Here is a 20,949-nt window from a genome sequence, read left to right as displayed (position 1 = left end):
TGGTGTGGAGGGCGATCTAAACTCCCCTCTGTCTGGAGATCAGGGGGCGGGGCCACCAGCCATGTGACCATTTTCAAGAGGTTCCGGAACTCTGTTCCACCCCGTTCCAGCTGAAAAAAAGCCCTGCATGCATGACATTGCTACTGCTGAATCTAGGTTTTCCAGTTTACTTTTATTGCTTGTCATCGTCAAAGCAAAATTGTAAGGGAAATACAGGAACATGGATCTTAAACCTTGCTTTAGCTGCACTCTTTCCTGTGGTGGAGGTAATTCTTCACAGAACACACTCTGCTGGCAGTAGGATCTTCCATTCCTGCAGCCCCAGCATCTTTCAATGAGTTACAAAGGACAAAGAAAAAGCACTGCACAACAGACAACCACCATGAACTGCGATGGGTACAAACAGAAGCAAGGCTTAGAATGCAAGCCAGGATCTGCATAGGAACGAGTCACACAATCATAGGTACAGTATGGCTAACTGCATCTGCCATATGATGGTGAGAAGAGATCTCAGTTATTGCTGGAGACATAATCCTCACAGCACTTGTTTAAAGATTAGACCTACTGTTTTTTCCTCAGCACCCACTGGCCCACATTTCCTCATGACTAACTAGCATGGGAAGTCTCGTTGGCATGAAGAATTTCCTGGGGTGGGGGAGTGGAGAAGGTGTTTAAACCTTCCACCTCAACATAGCTTTGCCTAGTGGAGCAAATCCTCGCACTGTTGTTATAAAGAAAGGGAGGGAAAGCAAAGATGAGGGACTGTCTTTTTCTCTTCCAGAGTTACTAACAGCCAAAGGCAGGGCTTTTTTTCAGCTGGAACGCAGGGGAACGGAGTTCCGGAACCTCTTGAAAATGGTCACATGGCTGGTGGCCCCGCCCCCTGATCTCCATGGGGGAGTTGAGACTGCCCTCCGCACCGCTTGGTGGCGTGGAGGGCAATCTAAACTCCCCTCTGTCTGGAGATCAGGGGGCGGGGCCACCAGCCATGTGACCATTTTCTCCGAGGGCAACCCACTGAGTTCCACCACCTCTTTTCCCAGAAAAAAAAGCCCTGGCCAAAGGTATTGGTTTTCACTGGGGAATGGATGGGTTGAATGCCCACATAGGTGCTACTGGCCTTTAAAAAAAAAAAGTTGCAAGGAACTGATCACGAATCTACCAGGATCTTTTCTAGCAAGACATCAAAATGCTTTGCTTTGCAAAGAAACGTTGCACTTTACCCAAGACAAAAGAGAACTCTTACCCGTAACCGTCTCTCAAAGGCTGAGATGTTGCCCTTGGTCTGTTCTTTTCTTTGCCTCCACTCGATAAGATTGGAGTTGTGCTCCCCAGGCAGAGAGACGTTGCATTTTCCTAAAGTGGGGTTGACAACACCTGCTAGGATATGCGGCTCTGTGTTCAGAGTGATCTCCATTCCGCTGGCAAAGGTGACTCGGAGAGACCCATCTGGGCTGACCCGATAGATATTCTGAGTGTTGTCTGTCCATAACGAAACAAGGAAGAGGAGAGAGTTCAGCTCGGCAGCTTTATGAAGCAAACATTGTGTGTGTAAAAGTCATATTTATCTATAGTTTGGATGCCTATAGGTATTGCTGACATCGGTGTGTTTTCAAAACTCAAAAATCTGTAGGGCTTCTAGATGTATTCTTATGATGTCTGGAGCCTGGTATTGACCGGATTATGGATCTACTGAATCTTGAATAAAGGCCTTCCATTTTCAGACACTTTTCAAGAGATTAACTTTAAAGTTAGCTTTTTGGAGACTTCATATTTATGAACTTCATGGAGCCGCTACCATCATGGTGATTAGCTAATATTGAAAGAAAGAAAAAACCCAGATGTCTGGGGCTTTTCAGTTTAGAAAAGAGATGATTACGGGGGGCATGATCGATTAGGCATGGGATAGAGAGAATGGACAGACATAACTTTCCCCTTCTCCCCAAATACTAGAACTCGAGGGCATGCCATGAAACAGATGGTCAGTAGACAAAAGGAAATACTTTATATGACGAGTGATTAAAATGCGGAATTCGCTGCCAGAGAATGTAGTGGTGATGGAAAGTGCCCTCAAGTCATATCTGATTTATGGTGACCCCTGTTGGGGTTTTCATGGCAAGAGAATAACAGAGGTGGTTTGCCATATTGTACTCTCTTAATAACTGAAGGCTATTAGAAAATTGAGGGCTACCAGTCTGTTAATAATAGGACATTTTGGAGGTCTTTCATTCATAGGGTCACCATAGGTCAGAGACGACTTGACGGCACATGACACACTCACTAGAAAAAGGATGGAATTAATCTGATTTGCAATAAAATGAGCTCTTGTTGTTATAAAAAAGGTATAACAAAAATGTAAATAATCTATTGTGGTTCAAAAATTATTATTATATATTCATAATTCTGAATTGACGGTTCATGGTGTTCTCGCTAAACTATCACACAGAATGGTGGGAACGGGAGGCTGGACTAAGTGAAGCTCAGTCTGATCCGGGAAGGCAATTCTTACACTCTCGTTGGGCTAGTCCACAGTGCTACACTGGCACAACACAGATGTGCATCCAATGGGTGTGCGAGAAAACAACCCCAGTGGTTTCCATTAAGCCCACCAGATAATATCTTCCCAAGCCTTGATCTCTGTCTACTCATTTGCAGATGTGAGGCTGGTAGTGACTAAGAGGCAGGTGGCATCTTGCCTTTGGAACGCCTTTCCCCTTTGAGTGTTACCTAGTGCTACTATATTGTCCTTCAAGCATCAGACCAAAACAGGCAGCATATAAACTTTCTAAATGAATAGTAGAACAGAGTGCAATAGCAGCTGTGGAAGAGATGTCACAGCCTTACACTTCAATAGCATTGCAAGCTGACCTAGGGTTTTTACTAGCATTATACCAGAGTCCAGTTTCACTAATTTGGCAACAGCTGCAAATTGCCGAATGCATTGTAATTCCCACCAAATGCATTCTGCTTCTCCCTGGTAGAGACACTCGACTGACGAATGTAATTTCCTAAATCCCCTGGCTCCCTTTATAAAAATTGGTGTCACACTGGCTACCTTCCAACTCTCAGGAAAGGAGACTGATTTTAGTGATAGGTTCTGTGCTTAATTCTCTCCCATTAAGATCAATGAGACTGATAAATGCTTAACTTTGGATGGATTGTGCCCAATGTTAAAATAAAAGTAGTAGCTTGGGATCTCAGAGACTGCGTACAATCCCTTCACTTTAAACTTGTCTGATCAGTTCACTCTTATCAGCATTACAACAATCAAGCAGGGGCTGGCATTAAATGCCATATAAAACAGATGGGCAGAGCTCTGCTAAATACATTCGGCAAACATAAAAACCGCAAGACATTAGACTTTCAAATATGGCAAAGCCAGATGTACTTTTAACTACCTTGTTTTAGTGTGTAAATAGTAGAGGTAGCGGAAAAGTTTGTAGCTGTGATCACATTTTCCCTACTCGAAGTGTCGAGTTCAACTTTCATCAGTTTTTCTACATCACTATGGAAGCTGCTGACCTCACCAGTTGGAAATGTTGCATTGGTTAAATGACCATCCGAGTCGTACCTGGTAAAATAAACCATTGAAAAAGATTGATAACACACATAGAGACACAAAATCCAGTAGAAAAGACAACATTTTGGACATATATTTTAAATATTGAATGGCGATGTTATGCAAACAAGAGAAGGATAGAGCAACATTTAATTATCCAAAATGTAATGTGGTTGTTAACCGTTCTTTTCATTCTGAAGTGATTCATGAATTCTTGGATCTTCTGGATTAATACAGTTGATCATGAGCTTCATGACCCCGATCAGGGTGCAGGGGAGGTGGCAATGCCAGTCCCGGCCACCCTGCCCTGCCCCCAACCAGATTGGGGGGCTGCAGAGGCGGCAATGCCTAGCCCACCTGCCCTGCCTTTTCTAGAGCCTGCTGTATATTTTCCCCACAATGGGCTTTGTTACTAGCAGGGCTCATTTTGAGGGGGAACGCGCAGGAACACAGTTCCGGCAGTTCCCCAAAGAGGTCACATGTCAGGTGGTCCCGCTCACCCGACTCTCGGCCATTTTGGGCCCATTTCATCCTGGATTGGGGCTGAAATGGCCCAGATTGGGCCTCTGACAGGTGGTGGATCACTCTCCTGTTCAGCAGCGGCCCAATCCTGACCATTTTGGGCCCCTTTTCGGCCATTTCCAGCCCCCTTTTGCCATTTTGGGCCCAATTTTGGCCCTGAATGGCCAGGATTGGGTCCAAAGCAGCCGGGATAGGTGATGTCAGGGGGTGTGGCATATGCAAATCAGTTAGGCTAATGACACATTTCTGGTGATGTCAAGGGATGTGGCATATGCTAATGAGTTATGCTAATGACCCCTGCCCTTAAGTATCCCAATACTCTTTATAGCGTTAAAGGTAACATTTAGCACTTTGAATTTGGACCAGAAGCCAATCAACGGCTAGTGTAGCCCTTTTTAAAAACTGCCAAGATTAGGACACAGATTTGTGTATCAATCAGGTCTGGTAGTCAGAGAAGGTGGGGCATTCTATTTTACAGGCATGAGAATGCATCGTTTAAATGCTTTTCAGAGTAGTCTCCCTCACACCTAGCTGGATGTTTAAGAAGTTTCTACTCCCTGAAAAGCTATGCCTTGTTTCCAGTGCTGTTCAGTATGTAAATGCGCTTCCTGAGTGATGCCCTTCAGAGCTTTGTAAAGAAGGGTTATCACTATGGAACAGCTGCAGGGCTTCCTGAAGGATGTCTCAGCCCCAGACCCCTTCCAGTCCAGGTTCCGTCTGGGACATGGGACAGAGACGTTGCTGGTCGCCCTCACAGACGATCTTCGTAGACATCTGGATCGAGGCGGCTTGGCGCTGCCGATATTGTCGGATCTGTCGGCAGCATTCGATACAGTTGATTAAGATCTTCTGACTCACCGCCTTGCTGATGTGGGGATACGAGGGACTGCCTTATAGTGGCTTGTCTCTTTTCTCCATGGTTGGGGACAGAGGGTGGCGCTTGGGGAGAAATTGTCATCCCGCCACCCTTTGGTGTGCAGGGTCCCACAGGGAGCAATACTCTCCCCATTATAGTTTAGCATCTATATGCACCCCCTTGCCCAGTTGGTGCGAAGTTTTGGACTTGGGTGTCATCAATATGCAGATGACACCCAGTTGTATCTGATGATGGACAGCCGGCCCGGCTCAGCCCCAGATGTCCTGGAACATGCTTTTGCAGCTGTGACTGGTTGGTTGAAGCAGAGTCGGCTGAAAATGAACCCCACGAAGATGGAGGTCCTGTACTTGAGCCATGGGGGATTAGGTTCGGGACTCCGGCTCCCGGCCCTCGATGGGGCACCATTAGTGCCAGTTCCAAGGGTTAAGAGCCTGGGGGTGATCTTGGATGCCTCCCTGAAAATGGAGGCACAGGTCACAGCGGTTGTCAGGTCCTCTTTTTTCCATCTGCGGCAGACCAGGCAACTTGTCCCTTACCTGTCAACCCGTGACTTAACTACAGTGATCCAAGCAACTGTCATCTCTAGGCTAGATTACTGTAACTTGCTTTATGCAGGGCTGCCCTTGAGCCTGACCCAGAGATTACAGCTGGTACAAAATGCAGCAGCGCATGCTAGTACAAGAGTGCCAAATAAGGCGCATATAACACCATTCTTATGCAAGCTGCATTGGTTGCCAGTGGAGTACCAGATCAGATTCAAGGTTCTGGTATTGACCTATAAGGCCCTGTGCGGACTGGGACTAGCGTATCTACGGGACCGTCTCTCCCCATATATTCCCCAGAGGACACTCCGATCAGGGGACAAACAGCTGTTGGTGGTCCCTGGCCCCAAGGAGGTCCGCCTAGCCTCGACTACACCCAGGGCCTTTTCAGTCCTGGCTCCCACCTGGTGGAATGCTCTGTCTGCTGAAATCAGGGCCTGACAGGACTTACTATCTTTTTGCCGGGCCTGCAAGACAGAGTTGTTCTGTCAGGCATATGGCTGAGGCTGGGCCTCTGCCGGCCTGGAAAAAAGGGGTGTATAAAACCCTCCCTGTGAAGGCTGTCCACCATCTTGTTTTAAATGTGCTGTTTTTAATTAATATGAATTTTTAACTGTATTTTAATATGTTATTATCCGCCCCGAGCCCACTTGCGGGGAGGGCGGAATACAAATTTGAAATAAATAAATAAAATAAAATAAAAAATAAATGCTAATAGTAAAGAGACCAGTAGCACCCTTAAGACTAACAAACTTTATTGTAGCATAAGCTTTCGAGAACCAAAGCTCTGTTCGTCAGATCCTCATCAGATGCATCTGACGGAGAGAGCTGTGGCTCTCGAAAGCTTATGCTACAATAAAGTTCATTAGTCTTAAAGGTGCTACTGGACTCTTTACTATTTTGCTACTGCAGACTAACTCAGCTAACTCCTCTTGCACTATGCTAATGGCACCCATGTTCATTTTTCTTTCTTTATGTCTACTTGGGGAATTCCACTGAGTTCCCTGTGGGATGTTGCAGGATGTGGGAAACCCAGCGGAAGCTTAACCCAGACAAGGCAGAAGGGATCATAGAATCATAGGGCTGGAAGGGACCTCCAGGGTCATCTAGTCCAACCCCCCGCACAGTGCAGGAAATTCACAACTACCTTCCCCTCCACCTCCTGTGACCCCTGCTCCATGCTCAGAAGATGGCAAAACTGTTGACTGCGGACAGGTCCTTGTGGAGGTAACTAAACTTTACTGGGGCTTGGCGCTGCTAAAGGAATAAGTTCCCAGCACAAGGGTGTTTTTGGGTCCCTGCCTTGCTCTTAAAGGACCAGCTGGTGGCATGGTAACTCCAAATTAATTTTATTGCAATAGTTATCTGCAAGCCTTTCTTCAAGGTCTGGCATTCAAACCATGCTTGTTCCAGTTTGGTAACCTCTAAACTGGATTACTGAATGCAGTAATGCCTTTGAAAATGACCCCAGAGCTTCAGATGGAGCCCCATCCATCCATCCATCCATCCATCCATCCATCCATCCATCCATCCATCCACATCTGTCCATCCATCTATCTATCAGTACTGCTCCTATGGCTATTGCCTTAAGCTGAAAATGGAGCCTCATCGTGAACTGGGCGGGGGGTACTGCTTATTGTCTTCCATGGCCAACCGAGTACTGACAATTTCTTTAAAACTCTACATAAATTGGGCCAAAGATATCTTAGGAAGGGCTGCCAACATGGACCTCATTCTACTTCCCAGCAATTTGAGAAACGGCTTCCCATTTCCCTTCCTTTTGCGAAATAAGATTTGTTGAAGTCCAAGACAAGACCAAATTTCAAATGCTGTCTGAAGCAATTCAAATATTTTCATTTCGATTTCGTTTCCCCTGGTGGGAAATGAATCTGTAAGCCTTTATTTTGATACCAGTTTCTCTTTCCTGATGCTGAACTTTCCCCGTGGAAATTAACACATTATTCAATGTTATTTTTTATATCAAACACTTGTAAAGAGCATATATCTTATAAATGGAGTAAAAATGCAGAATAAGTTAAAATGACATAAAAAACAATAAACAAAAAATAGCAAGGGCAGCAAAGAACAGGTGAGCCAAAAGCAAGGGCAATAACAACACAGGACATCAAAGAGAAATAAAAATAGATATTCTGGCTCCTCTCTAGTTGGAGTGGAACCTCCCCTACAGTGGCTCTAATTACACAAGTCCTCCTGTCTAGACATGGGCACGAACGGGAAATTTTTTTTCAAACACCCTGTTCGTTGTTCGTTGCCATGCATGAACAATGAACAGAACCGAACATGTCACCTTAACGAACATGTTCAGTGTTCGTGGCCCTTTAAAGATGCCTTTAAACTATCAGCTGGCAGGTGGCGGGGGGGATTTCCCCTTGTCGCCTGCCATCTGATAGTTTAAACGGCCCTTCCTGCCATATGAAAGGGGCAGGACCCTTTAAACACCCCACAACCCCCACCCTCCTGCCCCACCCCAGTGCCGCCGGGCTGCTGCTGCCGGGTGCAAGAGGGACGGAGAGATTTTCTCCGTCCCTCTGACAGCAGAAAGAGCCAGTGCTGCCGTGGAGCCGCTTCTGCCCACTGTCAGAGGGATGAGGAGAGACTCCCCTGGTCCCTCTGACAGCGGGCAGAGCTGGTGCCGCCATGGGACCGCTTCTGCCTGCTGTCAGAGAGACGAGAATCTCCTCATCCCTCTGACAGCAGGCAGAGCCAGTGCTGTGGGGCTGCTCCTTCCCGGTGCCAGCAGGATGAAGAGATTCTCTCTGTCCCTCTCGCACCAGGAGAGCCGGTGCCACTCCCTTTGCTGTCATCTTCTCTTCACAGTGTCTGCTGGAAGCTGAAGGGTTAAAGCCAGAAGGAAAGCCAGAAGGAGTTCAGACAGAGCTCAGTCCTTGCCGTTGCCAGGGGAATTGATTGAAAGCGCCTGAGTGCCTAGCTTCCAGAACAGCAGCTGATGAACGAGGCTTGTGATGATCACCTGTTTGTTTGGAATGGGGACTCGCGAACGACCGGACAAATGGGATGTTCGTGGGTTTTTTCTTTCGTATTGCTGTTCGTGCCTGACCTCCTGACCTCCGAGTCAGGGAAGCCTACCTCTCGTCTCTGCTGTTTATCGAAGGCTCTTCCGTTCACTGCACCTTTGAACCACTCTCTTTTCTCTTTTGCTTCGACTCATATTTGCGTGGTTTTAAAATACAGTTATTGCTCTTTAAATATGATTTTATTGGTAATTGTTTGCTTTACGTTGTCCTTTGGGTAAGGTGTCAGAAAGGTGGCATATAAATAATGGAAAGAAAGAACCAAACAATCTGGGCTGAATTCACTGATTATGAGTCTACAATGCCCTGCAACTCTCTGTATTGGATAAACTGGTCAGTCCCTTCGCAAAAGAATAAATGGACATAAATCTGATATTAAAAAGCACAACATTCAAAAACTAGCAGGAGAACATCTTAATCTGCCAGGACATCTCATCACTGATCTAAGAATAGCAGTCTGCTTTAGCATAGTGGTTACGTGGCTGGGTTGCAAAATTAACACTCTGCTGGTTTGAACCCCCCTTTTGCCATGAGCTCAGCAGGTGGCCTTGGGTAAGCCAGTTCCCCAGCAGTAATGACAACATTGACTTCATTCACTGCTCTGAGTGGGGCGCTAATCTGTCTAGAAGAGTAGTATATGTGCTCTGTTCTATTATTATTATTATTAAACTTCAAAGGAAATATCAGCACAAGATTGCTGGAATTTAGTTTATTTGCAAATTTGGAAGAATGGATCCTCCAGGGTAGAATTGGGATATCTGATTTTTCTCACATTACAGATGTTAATTTTCTGCACTTCACACCCATGCTCTGTCAAGCTAATTACAACATATAGCTAGCTTCCTAACACTGTAATTTACAATCCCCCTCCCATCCTCTGCCTGGATTATCAGGAATCCTTCCTTCTTCCTCTCTTCGTAGCTGATGAAGGGAACTTTGACTGTCAAGAGCTCATACCCTGGAAATCTAGTTGGTCTTTAAGGTCCATAAAGTGCTATTGGACCCGAATCTTGCTCATCTACTACAGACCAACATGTTTGCCCACCTGAAACTAGTACAAAGTATACCGCTTTTATAGAATTTGGTGCTTTAATTTACTGTGATGCAATGTATCACAGAAACCACAAGAGGTCACTCTGTATTCAGGGGAAAAATGAAACCCAAACTACTGAATAATCAACTTGGTATTTTTCTTGTAACATTTTATCCCTTGAAAAGGTTTGAACACTCAAAATGCATCAGCAATCGTGTGCATCACCCATACTTGGCTCCCATGGCTGTTTGTACACACTGCATCCCACCTTGAGGGCCTGGGTCGATGTGGATTATCTTTTCCACATAAAGTTGCCCAGGGCGAGAATAAGCAGAGCAGATAATTAAGAGGCAATGGCAGCCCTGCGTGTCGTTTAGCATGGAATCCAGGTTGTTGGCTGAGCAGGTTTTTCTTACTCAGGCTGAGAGATGGTCTAGCCAAAGGCAGGTTGCAGCTGAATCCACTAGGAGGGCAAAGCAAAACATACAGCAAGACTGCCAGTGAGAACTGCAGCCTTTAACCGGGAGTGGCATGCTTACCAGGCTCACCAAAGGGTGATGCAGGGCTGCAAGGGGTCAGGCCGGTTAACACACTAGCTACAGCACTAAAACTATTGCACACAGTTCTATTTATTCTCCTCCCAGTGCTCACAAGTAGTCTTAGAGAGTGTGACTTGCCCAAGGTCATCCAGTGAACTTCAGAGCAGAATAGGGATTCGAACCTAGGATTTCCTAGTCCTAGTTGACACACTAAATCACTACATCATACTGACCGATGTTCCTGCAATTCCCTAATCTTTTGCCACACTATTACACACTGTTCTCATTTCATCTCTGCAACTACATAAACAGGATCAGTTCACGTTCTTTCTCCCAAATATACCGACTTTGATCTACTTTTAATATATTTATTTGAATATATTTGTACATCTTGGTATACAAAGCCAGTTTGGTGTAGTGGTTAAGAGCATGGGGCTCTAATCTGGAGAGCCAGGTTTGATTCCCCACTCCTCTGCTTGAAGCCAGCTGGGTGACCTTGGGTCAGTCACAGCTTCTAGGAGCTCTCTCAGCCCCACCTACCTCACAGGGTGTTTGTTGTGAGGATAATGACATACTTTGCATTAAGTTGTCCTGAAGGGCGGCATATAAATCGAATGTTGTTGTTATTAGTATTATTATTATTTTGCAGTGCTATGGATCACATTGTAACTAGATGTTTTTGTGTTTTATGCACTGGCCTCATCGTTTTTCTCAAGTTACTCATGTACACAATGTTATTTAAACATTTTTAATTAAAACAGTCTCATGGTTTATTTGATGTTTTTATACACTGTGTTTTATCCAGATTTGTTTCCAAAGATTTATGTTTTTTTAAAAAAACAGTGTGTGCTCTTTTCGTCTTGAGCACCCCTGTTCAACTAGGTCCAGAAGAGTTAGCTGTCAGTCTGTAGTTGCAAAATAGTAAAGAGTCCAGTAGCACCCTTAAGACTAACAAACTTTATTGTAGCATAAGCTTTCAAGAACCACAGCTCTCTTCATCAGAGGCACGGCCACTTAAAAGTATTCTCTGTACTACACTGGTTCATTTGCTCATGAAACCACCAGTTCTAGACACTCTTGTAAGAATGTCAGATTAACAGATTGAGCTGAGGACGGGTATCCTGCTGATTTATAATCATTGTGTTCAAGCAACCTCGCTCTGATGGAGGGTGGGGCTCCTTTAAATTGTTAGGAAGGAGTTGGAATTTTGGAAATGCAGCGCATCGGAAGCCTGAGGAGTTTCTCCATCTGCAACTGCTGAAATGACCATTAAATGTACAAGAACCACTCTGGCCCACGATCATATCTGCAAGACCTCTGCAAGACCTCTCCCAAAACACTCCCCCCCCTCCAAAGCCATAAACTGACCAGATACTTTGGAGCAAAACTGCTCTCTTCCATATTTGATGCTTCCTCCATTCCATCCGCTAAAACTCATTAAAGTTTTGCAACAAGGAAGGCTGTGTGAGTTATTGGCAGTAAGAGAGTGGACAGGCAAGTCTGGAGCATTTAGGATGGTTGTTGTGGGTTTTCCGGGCTGTACTGCCGTGGTCTTGGCATTGTAGTTCCTGATGTTTCGCCAGCAGCTGTGGCTGGCATCTTCAGAGGTGTAGCACCAAAGGATAGAGATCAGTGGTGACACTGAGAGATCTCTGTCTTTTGGTGCTACACCTCTGAAGAGGCCAGCCACAGCTGCTGGCGAAACGTCAGGAACTACAATGCCAAGACCACGGCAATACAGCCCGGAAAACCCACAACAACCATCATTCTCCGGCCGTGAAAGCCTTCGACAATACATCTGGAGCATTTAGTTACTGGGTCCACCCCACAAAGGGGCTCTTGTACCTTTAAGGTACGAACAGAGGAAAGTTTTCACCGAGTACAATTTCTCCAGTCCCTGCAACACCATGATACGAAAAGTAGCACCTGGTAAAATTCCACGGACCAAGTATAGAAGCCCTCAAAGAACTGGCCCTAGTGAACACTAACAGCAGAGGGCAGTAAGGCCCAGGAGGCAGAGGTGAATTTGAGGAAAGGGTTTGAACTCACTAGCCTACCATGGCAAAGAGAAGTCACAGAGATTTCCTCTGTGAAGTGTAAGAAACTGGTGTGATGTGCAACAGCATCAGGGCTTGCTTCCTCATCTGCCCTCCCTCTGTGATAGGGGTAGCTCTGCCTCCTGAGGGGCACAAACATCGTAGCACTGAGGGAAACTGGCAAAACGAGGAAGAAATCTGGCCTACCTGAGGGCTCTGCTCACCGACCTTCATTTCTTTGGGCTACATCCCACTAAGGGCCCTCAAGACCAATCTTTGGCCTGTTGACAGAATGGACACTTTGCGCTGGCCCAAGGCTAGACATGTGTGTTTGGCCAGGTGTGCTGTCAGTCCTCTCATCTTCACACCTTGTAAACTAGGTAGATACAGTAAGTGATAAAGAAGTCCCTTAAGGGAGAAACTGTGGCTTAATGTCAGAGCACACGCTTTGCATGTAGAACGACCCAGGCCGAATCCTTGCTCGGTTCCCTTGAAAGGATCCCAGCTAACAGACATGGGAACAATCACAGGTGTCTGTCTGACCCTGTAAGTCACATCACACTGCGCTAAACGGAGCAATGGTCTGATTCGGCATAAAGCAGCTTCACGGGTTCCCTTATTAGGCTATTGCATGAGAGGTTGGTCCTTTGGGGACAGAATTTTGGATGCACTCCCATTAAAATAGATTTAAGCTGTTTCGTCCCCTGTGAACCAATGGGAATTCAATCCGTTTAAACCCCAATACTTTTGCCTTTGGGGTTTATTCATCTTGCAGATCCTGTTTATATATATATATATATATATATATATATATATATATATATATATATATATATATATATATATATATATATATATATATATATATATATATATATATATATATATATATATATATATATATATATATATATATATATATATATATATATATATATATATATATATATATATATATATATATATATATATATATATATATATATATATATATATATATATATATTTTAAGTTGATGATGTGTTGTTTTTAAATAATTGTGGATCGGAATGGTCCCCAAAGTGGGATGAAGGTACTTTAGGTACATAAATTAATCTGGGATCTCTTCTCCAAGAAGCCGTTCAGGGCTGCATCCATCCATCACTGGGCTGACCTGTGTGGACAAAGCCTTCCAGTTGTGAATCACTGGTATAGCAGTCTTTACCAGCTGGCTCAGCAGAGTATTAAGGGCCCCAACAACGTCATGTTCACAGTGTCTGCGGTTCTAACTGCTGCTGGGGGTCGGAAAATATCAATTCTTCTATATGCAGATGGCAAAGTGTTGGTGTCCTTATTGGTTTAAGCTGAACAAAGTGGACAATTTTTGGTACAGTACAAGAATAGTGCAATATTCAGTGTTGTCTGAATGCAGCCCTGCTCTGTCTATTTGCAGCATCTGTACGTGAGATTTAGGGCTGTAGCCAGCTTTCCTCACTAGGTGGGGCTGTAACATTTCCAGGTAGGGACAGACATTGCTCCAACCACATAGCAAGGGCTGGGGGAACGGTAGCATTATGCCTTGGCGAGTCCAGTTCCGGAACAGTTTGCATGAGGAGGTTTCAGCCCTAGGGTGGAAGAAATTGGCCATCCTTACTTTATGCTCTCTTACTCCTTTTAAGCACCCTGCCCTGATCCCAGTCACAGCACTTTAAAAGGATGATTTCTTTTAACAGAAACGTACCCGAAAACAACCTCCTGTTTATGAACTGCAAAACTGCCGTGCCATAAATTAAGAGCTGCTTTTTGGAAAAATCTTAGGATGAAACAGCGTTCCAAGTACACACAGTAGCTCCTCCTAGTTACACACCAGTGCTGACAGTGATCCCTATCATTCTGCATAAGCCTTCTCCCTTTCAGATACATCTGTCCAGGGCTTTTTTTCTGGGAAAAGAGGTGGTGGAACTCAGTGATGGAACTCAGGACCGCACCATGATGTCACCTTGGGTCAGCTGGAACAAGGGGGGAGTTTTTTAAAGTTTAAATCGCCCTTGGCGAAAATGGTCACATGGCTGGTGGCCCCGCCCCCTGATCTCCAGACAGAGGGGAGTTTAGTCTGTCTGGAGATCAGGGGGCGGGGCCACTGGCCATGTGACCATTTTCAAGAGGTGCCAGAACTCTGTTCCACCGCGTTCCTGCTGAAAAAAAGACCTGCATCTTTCTATCTAAAGCACAGTGATCAATAGCATGAAACATTTTTAGTTGGTTTGCCTTATAATCAATTAAACAAGGGAGCTTTGACTCTCGAAAGCTCCCACCCTGGAAAACTAGTTGGTCTCTGAGGTGCTACTGGACCCAAATCTTGCTCTTCTACTACAGACCAACATGGCTACCCACCTGAAGTCAAAACCAAAAGAAGTCTTTTTGGAGGTATTGAAAGAAGTACACGTTTTCAGTTTCATGAACATAAATTACCAAGCTGTTTGAAGGGAAAAACTGCCCTTAATCTTTCTCTTTTCATTCCCTATGAGTAGTCTGTGCTAAACAAAAAATATTAAAATTCTGCACCCCAGCATTCCAAGTGATGTGCCAAGAAAAGCTGTGACCTGTAACGTGTAAATTATGTAAACCGAGATAATGTACACCATTTCTTCTTATTCTGCATTACTTATTCTACAAAATGTTTTGTACAGCTTATTACGGTTTTATTGCTTGTGGGGAGGATTAAGGACACTGAAGCCATGCTCCCAAGCTCAGTCAGTCTTTACCAGCCACTTCTCCGGCTTCTGAAATTACAGCAGGAATTGCCATTTATTTTCAAGCATATCTTACAAAGACTGGAACTTCCTTAGTAAAAGAGGAAGACAGAGGGAGAGAGACTCTAGACCCAAACCACCTTGCGAGTCTTTCTGCAATTTCATAGTTGTGGCATACATAGAATCCTGCCTATTACAGTAATAATAATATTATAATAATAACATTCAATTTATATACTGCCCTTCAGGACAACTTAACACCCACTCAGAGCTGTTAACAAAGTATGTTATTATTATCCCTATAACAACAAACACCTTGTGAGGTGGGTGGGGCTCAGAGAGCTCCTAGAAGCTGTGACTGACTCAAGGTCCCCCAGCTGGCTTCAACCGGAGGAGTGGGGAATCAAACCCGGCTCTCCAGATTAGAGTCCCGCACTCTTAACCACTACACCAAACTGGTTCTCCACATGGAGATGGGCATTTTTGGTTTCCCCATTGCTGGTGCAGCTGCAAATTAAGTGTAGCAGCAACATGGCCGCCACATGGCAGGTCTCCCTGCCCCGATCCCCCCAAACCAGCTCCCTCCCCTGAGCCACCAGGACTGTTGCAATTTTCTAAGATCAGCACAGGAATGTCTTTATATTGATATACCTTTGTAGCAATGGGTGTAGGGGATTTTCTCTGAATTCCCAGCTTTCATTTTTTAAAAAGAAAGTCTCTAGCTCCTTCCCTTTACAAAGATATGCCCTTTGCCTCATATCTCTGCAAGCAAAGAGGCTAGAGACTTACTTTTAAAAAAATGAAAGCTGGGAATTTAGAGATTCTAGTACACCGGTGATGGCGGCGAAGGGTGGCCCAGTCCACTTACCCTCCTGGTGGGAGGAGGGGATCAAGGACTTACGTTTTCAACGTTGTCACGCGTGTGTTTCCTGAGCGACATGATGACGTCACCTTTGGGAGTGACATCATCTCACAGGGCCTGTGAGTGCTCCTGGGCTTTGCGTAGACCTGATTTGGGCCCCCAAATGGGCCAAATCAGCCACGTGATTTTCACCTGCCAGCCAGGTGAGTGGTGGCGAGGGAGGGAGGCTGGGAGGAGGGAATCCCTTGCCCCCACAGGGGGAACGGCAACCCTACGGTGGTGTATGTGTATGTGTGTGTGTGGGGAGGGGGAAATGGCCAATCTGGGGACAGGCTCAGGGAAAATGGCTGCCAGTGAGCAAGAAAGTCCAAATCCCTCCCCTCCCCCACCAGCAGCTGTCCTGGCTTTATTGCAAACTTTCCCCAAACTTCAGAATAAAGCAAGCTTGAGAAAGACTGAAGAAAAGCCAAGGAAACTCTGGAGGGGCACAAATGCCCAGTGATACTGTGAGGAAACGGGGGAAAACACTTCTCCAAAGCACTGAACTCAGGGCAGATAACCTGTATGGAAGACCCCTAACACAACAAAACCACAACAGCTTCAAAATGTGAGTCCTTAAAACTACAAGGTATCAACAAAATGCTCTCTTGAAATCACTGGAAAGATTGTTAAGATAAAGTCTCTTTAATTTATCAGTAGATGTCTTGCCCAGATGCACAAGAAATTTCAGGGGGAAAAGTTCTCTCTACATTTAATAAGATAATCCAAAGGAACCGGTCTCTGGACCCCTCATAGGAATGTTCAAATAACCTGCCAGTAACTTGGTTTTTTAAGAAATTATTTTTTTCATGTTAGCAGCTAAGGCTGATCAGAACCTAATTCTGGGAAACCAAGTGCAATTCTGACATCCAGCCTTGGCGCATGAAACAATGACAAGCTGCCCTTAGGGAAAAACTCTCATGTCAGATGAAACTTGCTAAGGGGCAGACAGCCCCGGCTTTTCCCGAGACATGGCAGCAACGACATGCACACAGATTAAACTCCCTCCCGTATTCCAAAGCATACACAATCACTTGGGCTAGATATTCTGCGTTCTCTCTTATATATTTTCTCTCCCCACTCTTTGATATGTCATCTGACTTTTGATATTTTAGCCCTTTTAAGTTTCATTTCTTTAAAAAAACCTTTATTGAAATACATACGGTTTGTGTACTTCTCTGAAATATAATGGTTTTAAAATCTCCAAAGTATGCCAGATGTAGTTCAAATGGTTTTTAAAAATGTGTTTAACCTTAACTCTCAATCCATCACCCGTCAACTGCCCTCACTTAAATCAGTGAAAGTGATTGGCTTCTACTAACTAAAGCTTTAGTTCGTTAACCTGTCTTCCAAAACTGATTAAAATATACAGCCTTAATTAAACAAAGATCGAGAAACATACCAAACCTTCCTTAGTAATTTTGGGATGTTTTGCCAAGCCTGAAGCATTCCAACCTGTTGTTTCACTGTCAAAAAGAGTCCAGTAGCACCTTTAAGACTAACCAACTTTATTGTAGCATAAGCTTTTGAGAATCACAGTTCTCTTCATCAGATGCACGGAGGGCAAGAAGAAACTGGTCAGATATATAGGTGGAGAGGGGAGGGAGGAGTAGATGCAAACAGTAGCTTCTGATATGGAGATCAGTTTGCTTCTGTTAAGGAAGTCAGTTACTTCTGATAATGAGATAATGAGATAATCATTCATACTCTATATTCAATCCCAGCTTGACTGAGTCAAATTTACATATGTAAATTTGACTCAGTCAAGCTGGGACTGAATAGAGACTATGAATGGTTATCTCATTATCAGAAGTAACTGATACTCCTCCCTCCCCTCTTCACCTATATATCTGACCAGTTTCTTCTTGCCCTCCATGCATCTGATGAAGAGAACTGTGATTCTTGAAAGCTTATGCTACAATAAAGTTGGTTAGTCTTAAAGGTGCTACTGGACTCTTTTGGATTTTGCTACTACAGACTAACACAGCTAACTCCTCTGCATCTTGTTCCACTGTGTATCACAAAACTTTAGAATGAAGAAGTGGGAGATTTGCAAGGACTTGCCAGACGGGCCGGGGGGGGGGGATCTCATTTTCTCCTATTTCCCCACCACTACTATTTCCTTTTCCCCTTCTCTTGCAGCTCTCATACTGTCCTCTTCCTGTTTATTCTTCTGCTCATCCATCAGCCAACTTTCCTTTATCTGCCCTCCCCAGCTTCAGCTTTTTCTAGCAGTCCCTGGGAAAAGTCTGGCCTAGTTCCTAGAAAGAGATATATTGGTGCCTCCCCGCCAGCCTCCTGTCCGGAAGGGGGCTTTCCATCAGACTGGTTGCTCTCTCCACCTCCCACCCCTTGAATGTTAATGGGGCAGGGCATATTTTGGGGATCACCCCACCAGAGTTTTATTGCTGTATGAACTGTCTTATGTATGTTTTAATGTTTTAATCTGGTTGTTACTCTGCTCTGAGCCCGCCATGAGGAGAGCAGACAAAAAAAATCGAATAAATGAAATGAAAAATGAAATATTTTGATAATATATTGATCGTGCAATAGTTCCGGAAACATGCAATGCTAACAACTTGAATTTGAAAATGGGAAAACCTCAATTTGCAAGCCAAGTAGTTGCAATTGGTGAGTTTATTCATTTGCTACATTTATATACCAGAACAAGAATAGTGTAGTAGTTAGACTACTAGACTAGATCAGTATTCCCCCATGTGGTGCCTGTTGCACTTTTCAAAAGTGGGCGGGGCTACTGTAAAGCCAGACTAGTTATTGGTTACCCTCCTTCAAACAAAAGGGTTTTTCACAGCTGCAATAGCAGCCACAGCGACTGGAGGATGAGGAGGACTAGTAAGTTCCCCTGCTTTTCTGAGCCAGGCCAACTGTTGCCATGAGCTTCTTTGGCAAAGCAGAAAGGAAACTGTGTTCCGGTCTTAAAATCCAGAGGGCTGGGATGTTGCATGGGGGAGATAAACATCCCAGATTAGAAGCCAACCCCCCCTCCTTCTCCAGGGCTTGCTGTCCTCCCAGTGGCTGAAGTATTCTTCTCACCAAAGTACTGATAGCACTAATCTTGACAGATGAATAACTGGACTCTGAATAAGGCTGCTTTGGGCGTTCAGTGAGATTGCCATATGATTCTCTACATTGAGAGAAGGGAGCTTATTGTGTTGGCTCTGCCTCCTGCAGCAGCCATTTTGGGTTTGGTTCCATGTCCCATGGCAGCCATTTTGAGGTGGTTCTTACCACCCCCTTTCAACATTGCAAAGATGTCCACAGGCTTTAAAAAGTTGGGGAACCCTGGAAGATTCAGGCTGAAACATCCACTCTGTCATAAAGCTCGCTGGGTGACCTGAGGTCTGTCATTGGACCCCTCTCTCTCTGGGGTAAGATAAAATAGGGGAGGAGCCGTATGTACTATTTGTTCTCCTTGAAGAAAAGGCAAAATAAACATATTAGACAGCCACCTTCTTTTTGCAAAAACACTCAGTGTGGCTTACAGTTCAAAACACTGGTTAAATTATTAGGAAAACTATTTCAAGATAACTTACTCATAAACAGTTGTCCATCCATACTCGTTACTTTTGGTTGCTAGAAGACCTGTGTTGCCCGGATAGGTCATTAAGGCTAAGTTGTAGCCTTGAGCATAGACCCTTTTAAGAATACCATTGCTACTTATGGTCAGCCAGTACACCTGGCCTCCTGGCATCACCAGCCACAGAGGCAAACCGCTGGCATCTCTGCGAATGTGAACCGAATTCCCATTGCTGTTGGTAATGGTGCCAAGTTCACCTTCCCCGTTGTATGTGAAATTGTACATGTAGTCCCTCGTAATTAGATTGAGCGTGTGCAGGTGAGTCCCGTTGCTTGTGAACTGATACAGTTCCTGGTCTGCTGGGGATGCGATCTCATAAATATTCATGTCATTGAGATGAGCCTTATTTCGACTGACTGCACGAATGCGGATGTTGCCAAGGTCGGCTATGTACAGCGTGCCGTCAGGAGATACAGCAAGGGAAGAAGGAGCTTTCAGTTTTGCGTCTTTGGCATACCCACGGTCGCCTACAAAGAAAAAAAAATAACAACTTCATTAATACTCACTCTATATTTTAGCCTGTCATAGAATGAGGAGCCATATTCTATCTTCAGAATACTTTTTTTTGGTAAGACAATCAATAAACCAATATTTCCCTCCAATGGATTTAAATCCCATTATCTGAAACAAGTGCCATTCTGAAATAATATAACTGACGATTCAATAGTGAGATCCTGTTATGCCATTTGTGCTAAATCCACAACCCTTCTGACAGGCAAAGCTATTATACTTCAAGATGCCGATGCAAAAAGGTTAGAGCCAAAAAATGTTCTCCCTGCCAGTTTTGTCATATAGGCAAACACGCATCACTTTCCTTAATCAACATCTATTCATAAAATCCAAGCCTCTTGCATTTTAAAGCTGTGTTCACATGCCAGTGGAATTTAATTGGTGTAGTTTGGTAATTTTAGAGTCTTGACATACTGGTGGTGGTGGGGGGCAATAGTAAAGCGTACTTCAAATGCAAAGCTACAGCCTGCCTGCGGAGGGCTTCCCGGTCCACCCATCAGCCTTGGATTTCTGCCCCAGCAGCTATACTAGCAGAATACATACCACAGGGTCATATTATGCCCTTTCCCTTTGGAGGCTGTAACAGTCAGTACAATATAGCAATTGAACTTTCAAGTTGCATTGAATTGCTACAACACTCATCTCTAGGCAGACCTTTAAAAACAACATACTTAGCAAATTATGGCTTTGTTTGGTATAATTAATAATCATATATTCAATTCTTTTAATCATCCCTATTCTGATGTAAAGTTGGAGGTCGTCTACGTGCCCTGAGATCCATCATAAACCGTTCACCAGCCAGTGTTCAGTGATGAACAGCTTGTGTTAAATTAATGTCTTGGTTTGTCATTTGAAAGCAGAAAATGGAAGAAGCGAGGCCAAGGCAGGATTCTGGATGAATGGAGTCCGGAGTCCTGTACAGACGCCAAACTGAGTAAAACAGTATGGGAGGGACGGAACAAGGCGAGTCATGCTTCCGGCGGTTGTTTTCCATGCATTGATCATAACTTCTGCACACAGCACAGATAGGCTCTGAAATTGTACGCA

General features: G+C 44.5%; 1 protein-coding gene across 2 annotated transcripts in view; it reads right to left on the bottom strand.

The window, feature by feature from the left end:
• The window catches only part of TENM1 (teneurin transmembrane protein 1), a 468,106-nt gene that overhangs the window by 29,950 nt on the left and 417,207 nt on the right, over nt 1-20,949 (bottom strand). For both annotated transcript variants that reach the window (XM_054996443.1, XM_054996444.1), the window contains 3 exons: nt 19,349-19,859; nt 3,399-3,571; nt 1,247-1,482 (listed from right to left, as the gene is read on the bottom strand). In XM_054996443.1, coding sequence (XP_054852418.1) covers nt 1,247-1,482; nt 3,399-3,571; nt 19,349-19,859 — 920 coding nt within the window. The remainder of the gene's footprint in view (nt 1-1,246; nt 1,483-3,398; nt 3,572-19,348; nt 19,860-20,949) is intronic.

The sequence above is a fragment of the Eublepharis macularius genome, chromosome 13 (genome assembly GCF_028583425.1).
Source record: "Eublepharis macularius isolate TG4126 chromosome 13, MPM_Emac_v1.0, whole genome shotgun sequence".
NCBI classification, from domain to species: domain Eukaryota; kingdom Metazoa; phylum Chordata; class Lepidosauria; order Squamata; family Eublepharidae; genus Eublepharis; species Eublepharis macularius.
This window is presented reverse-complemented; position numbering and strand designations above follow the sequence as displayed.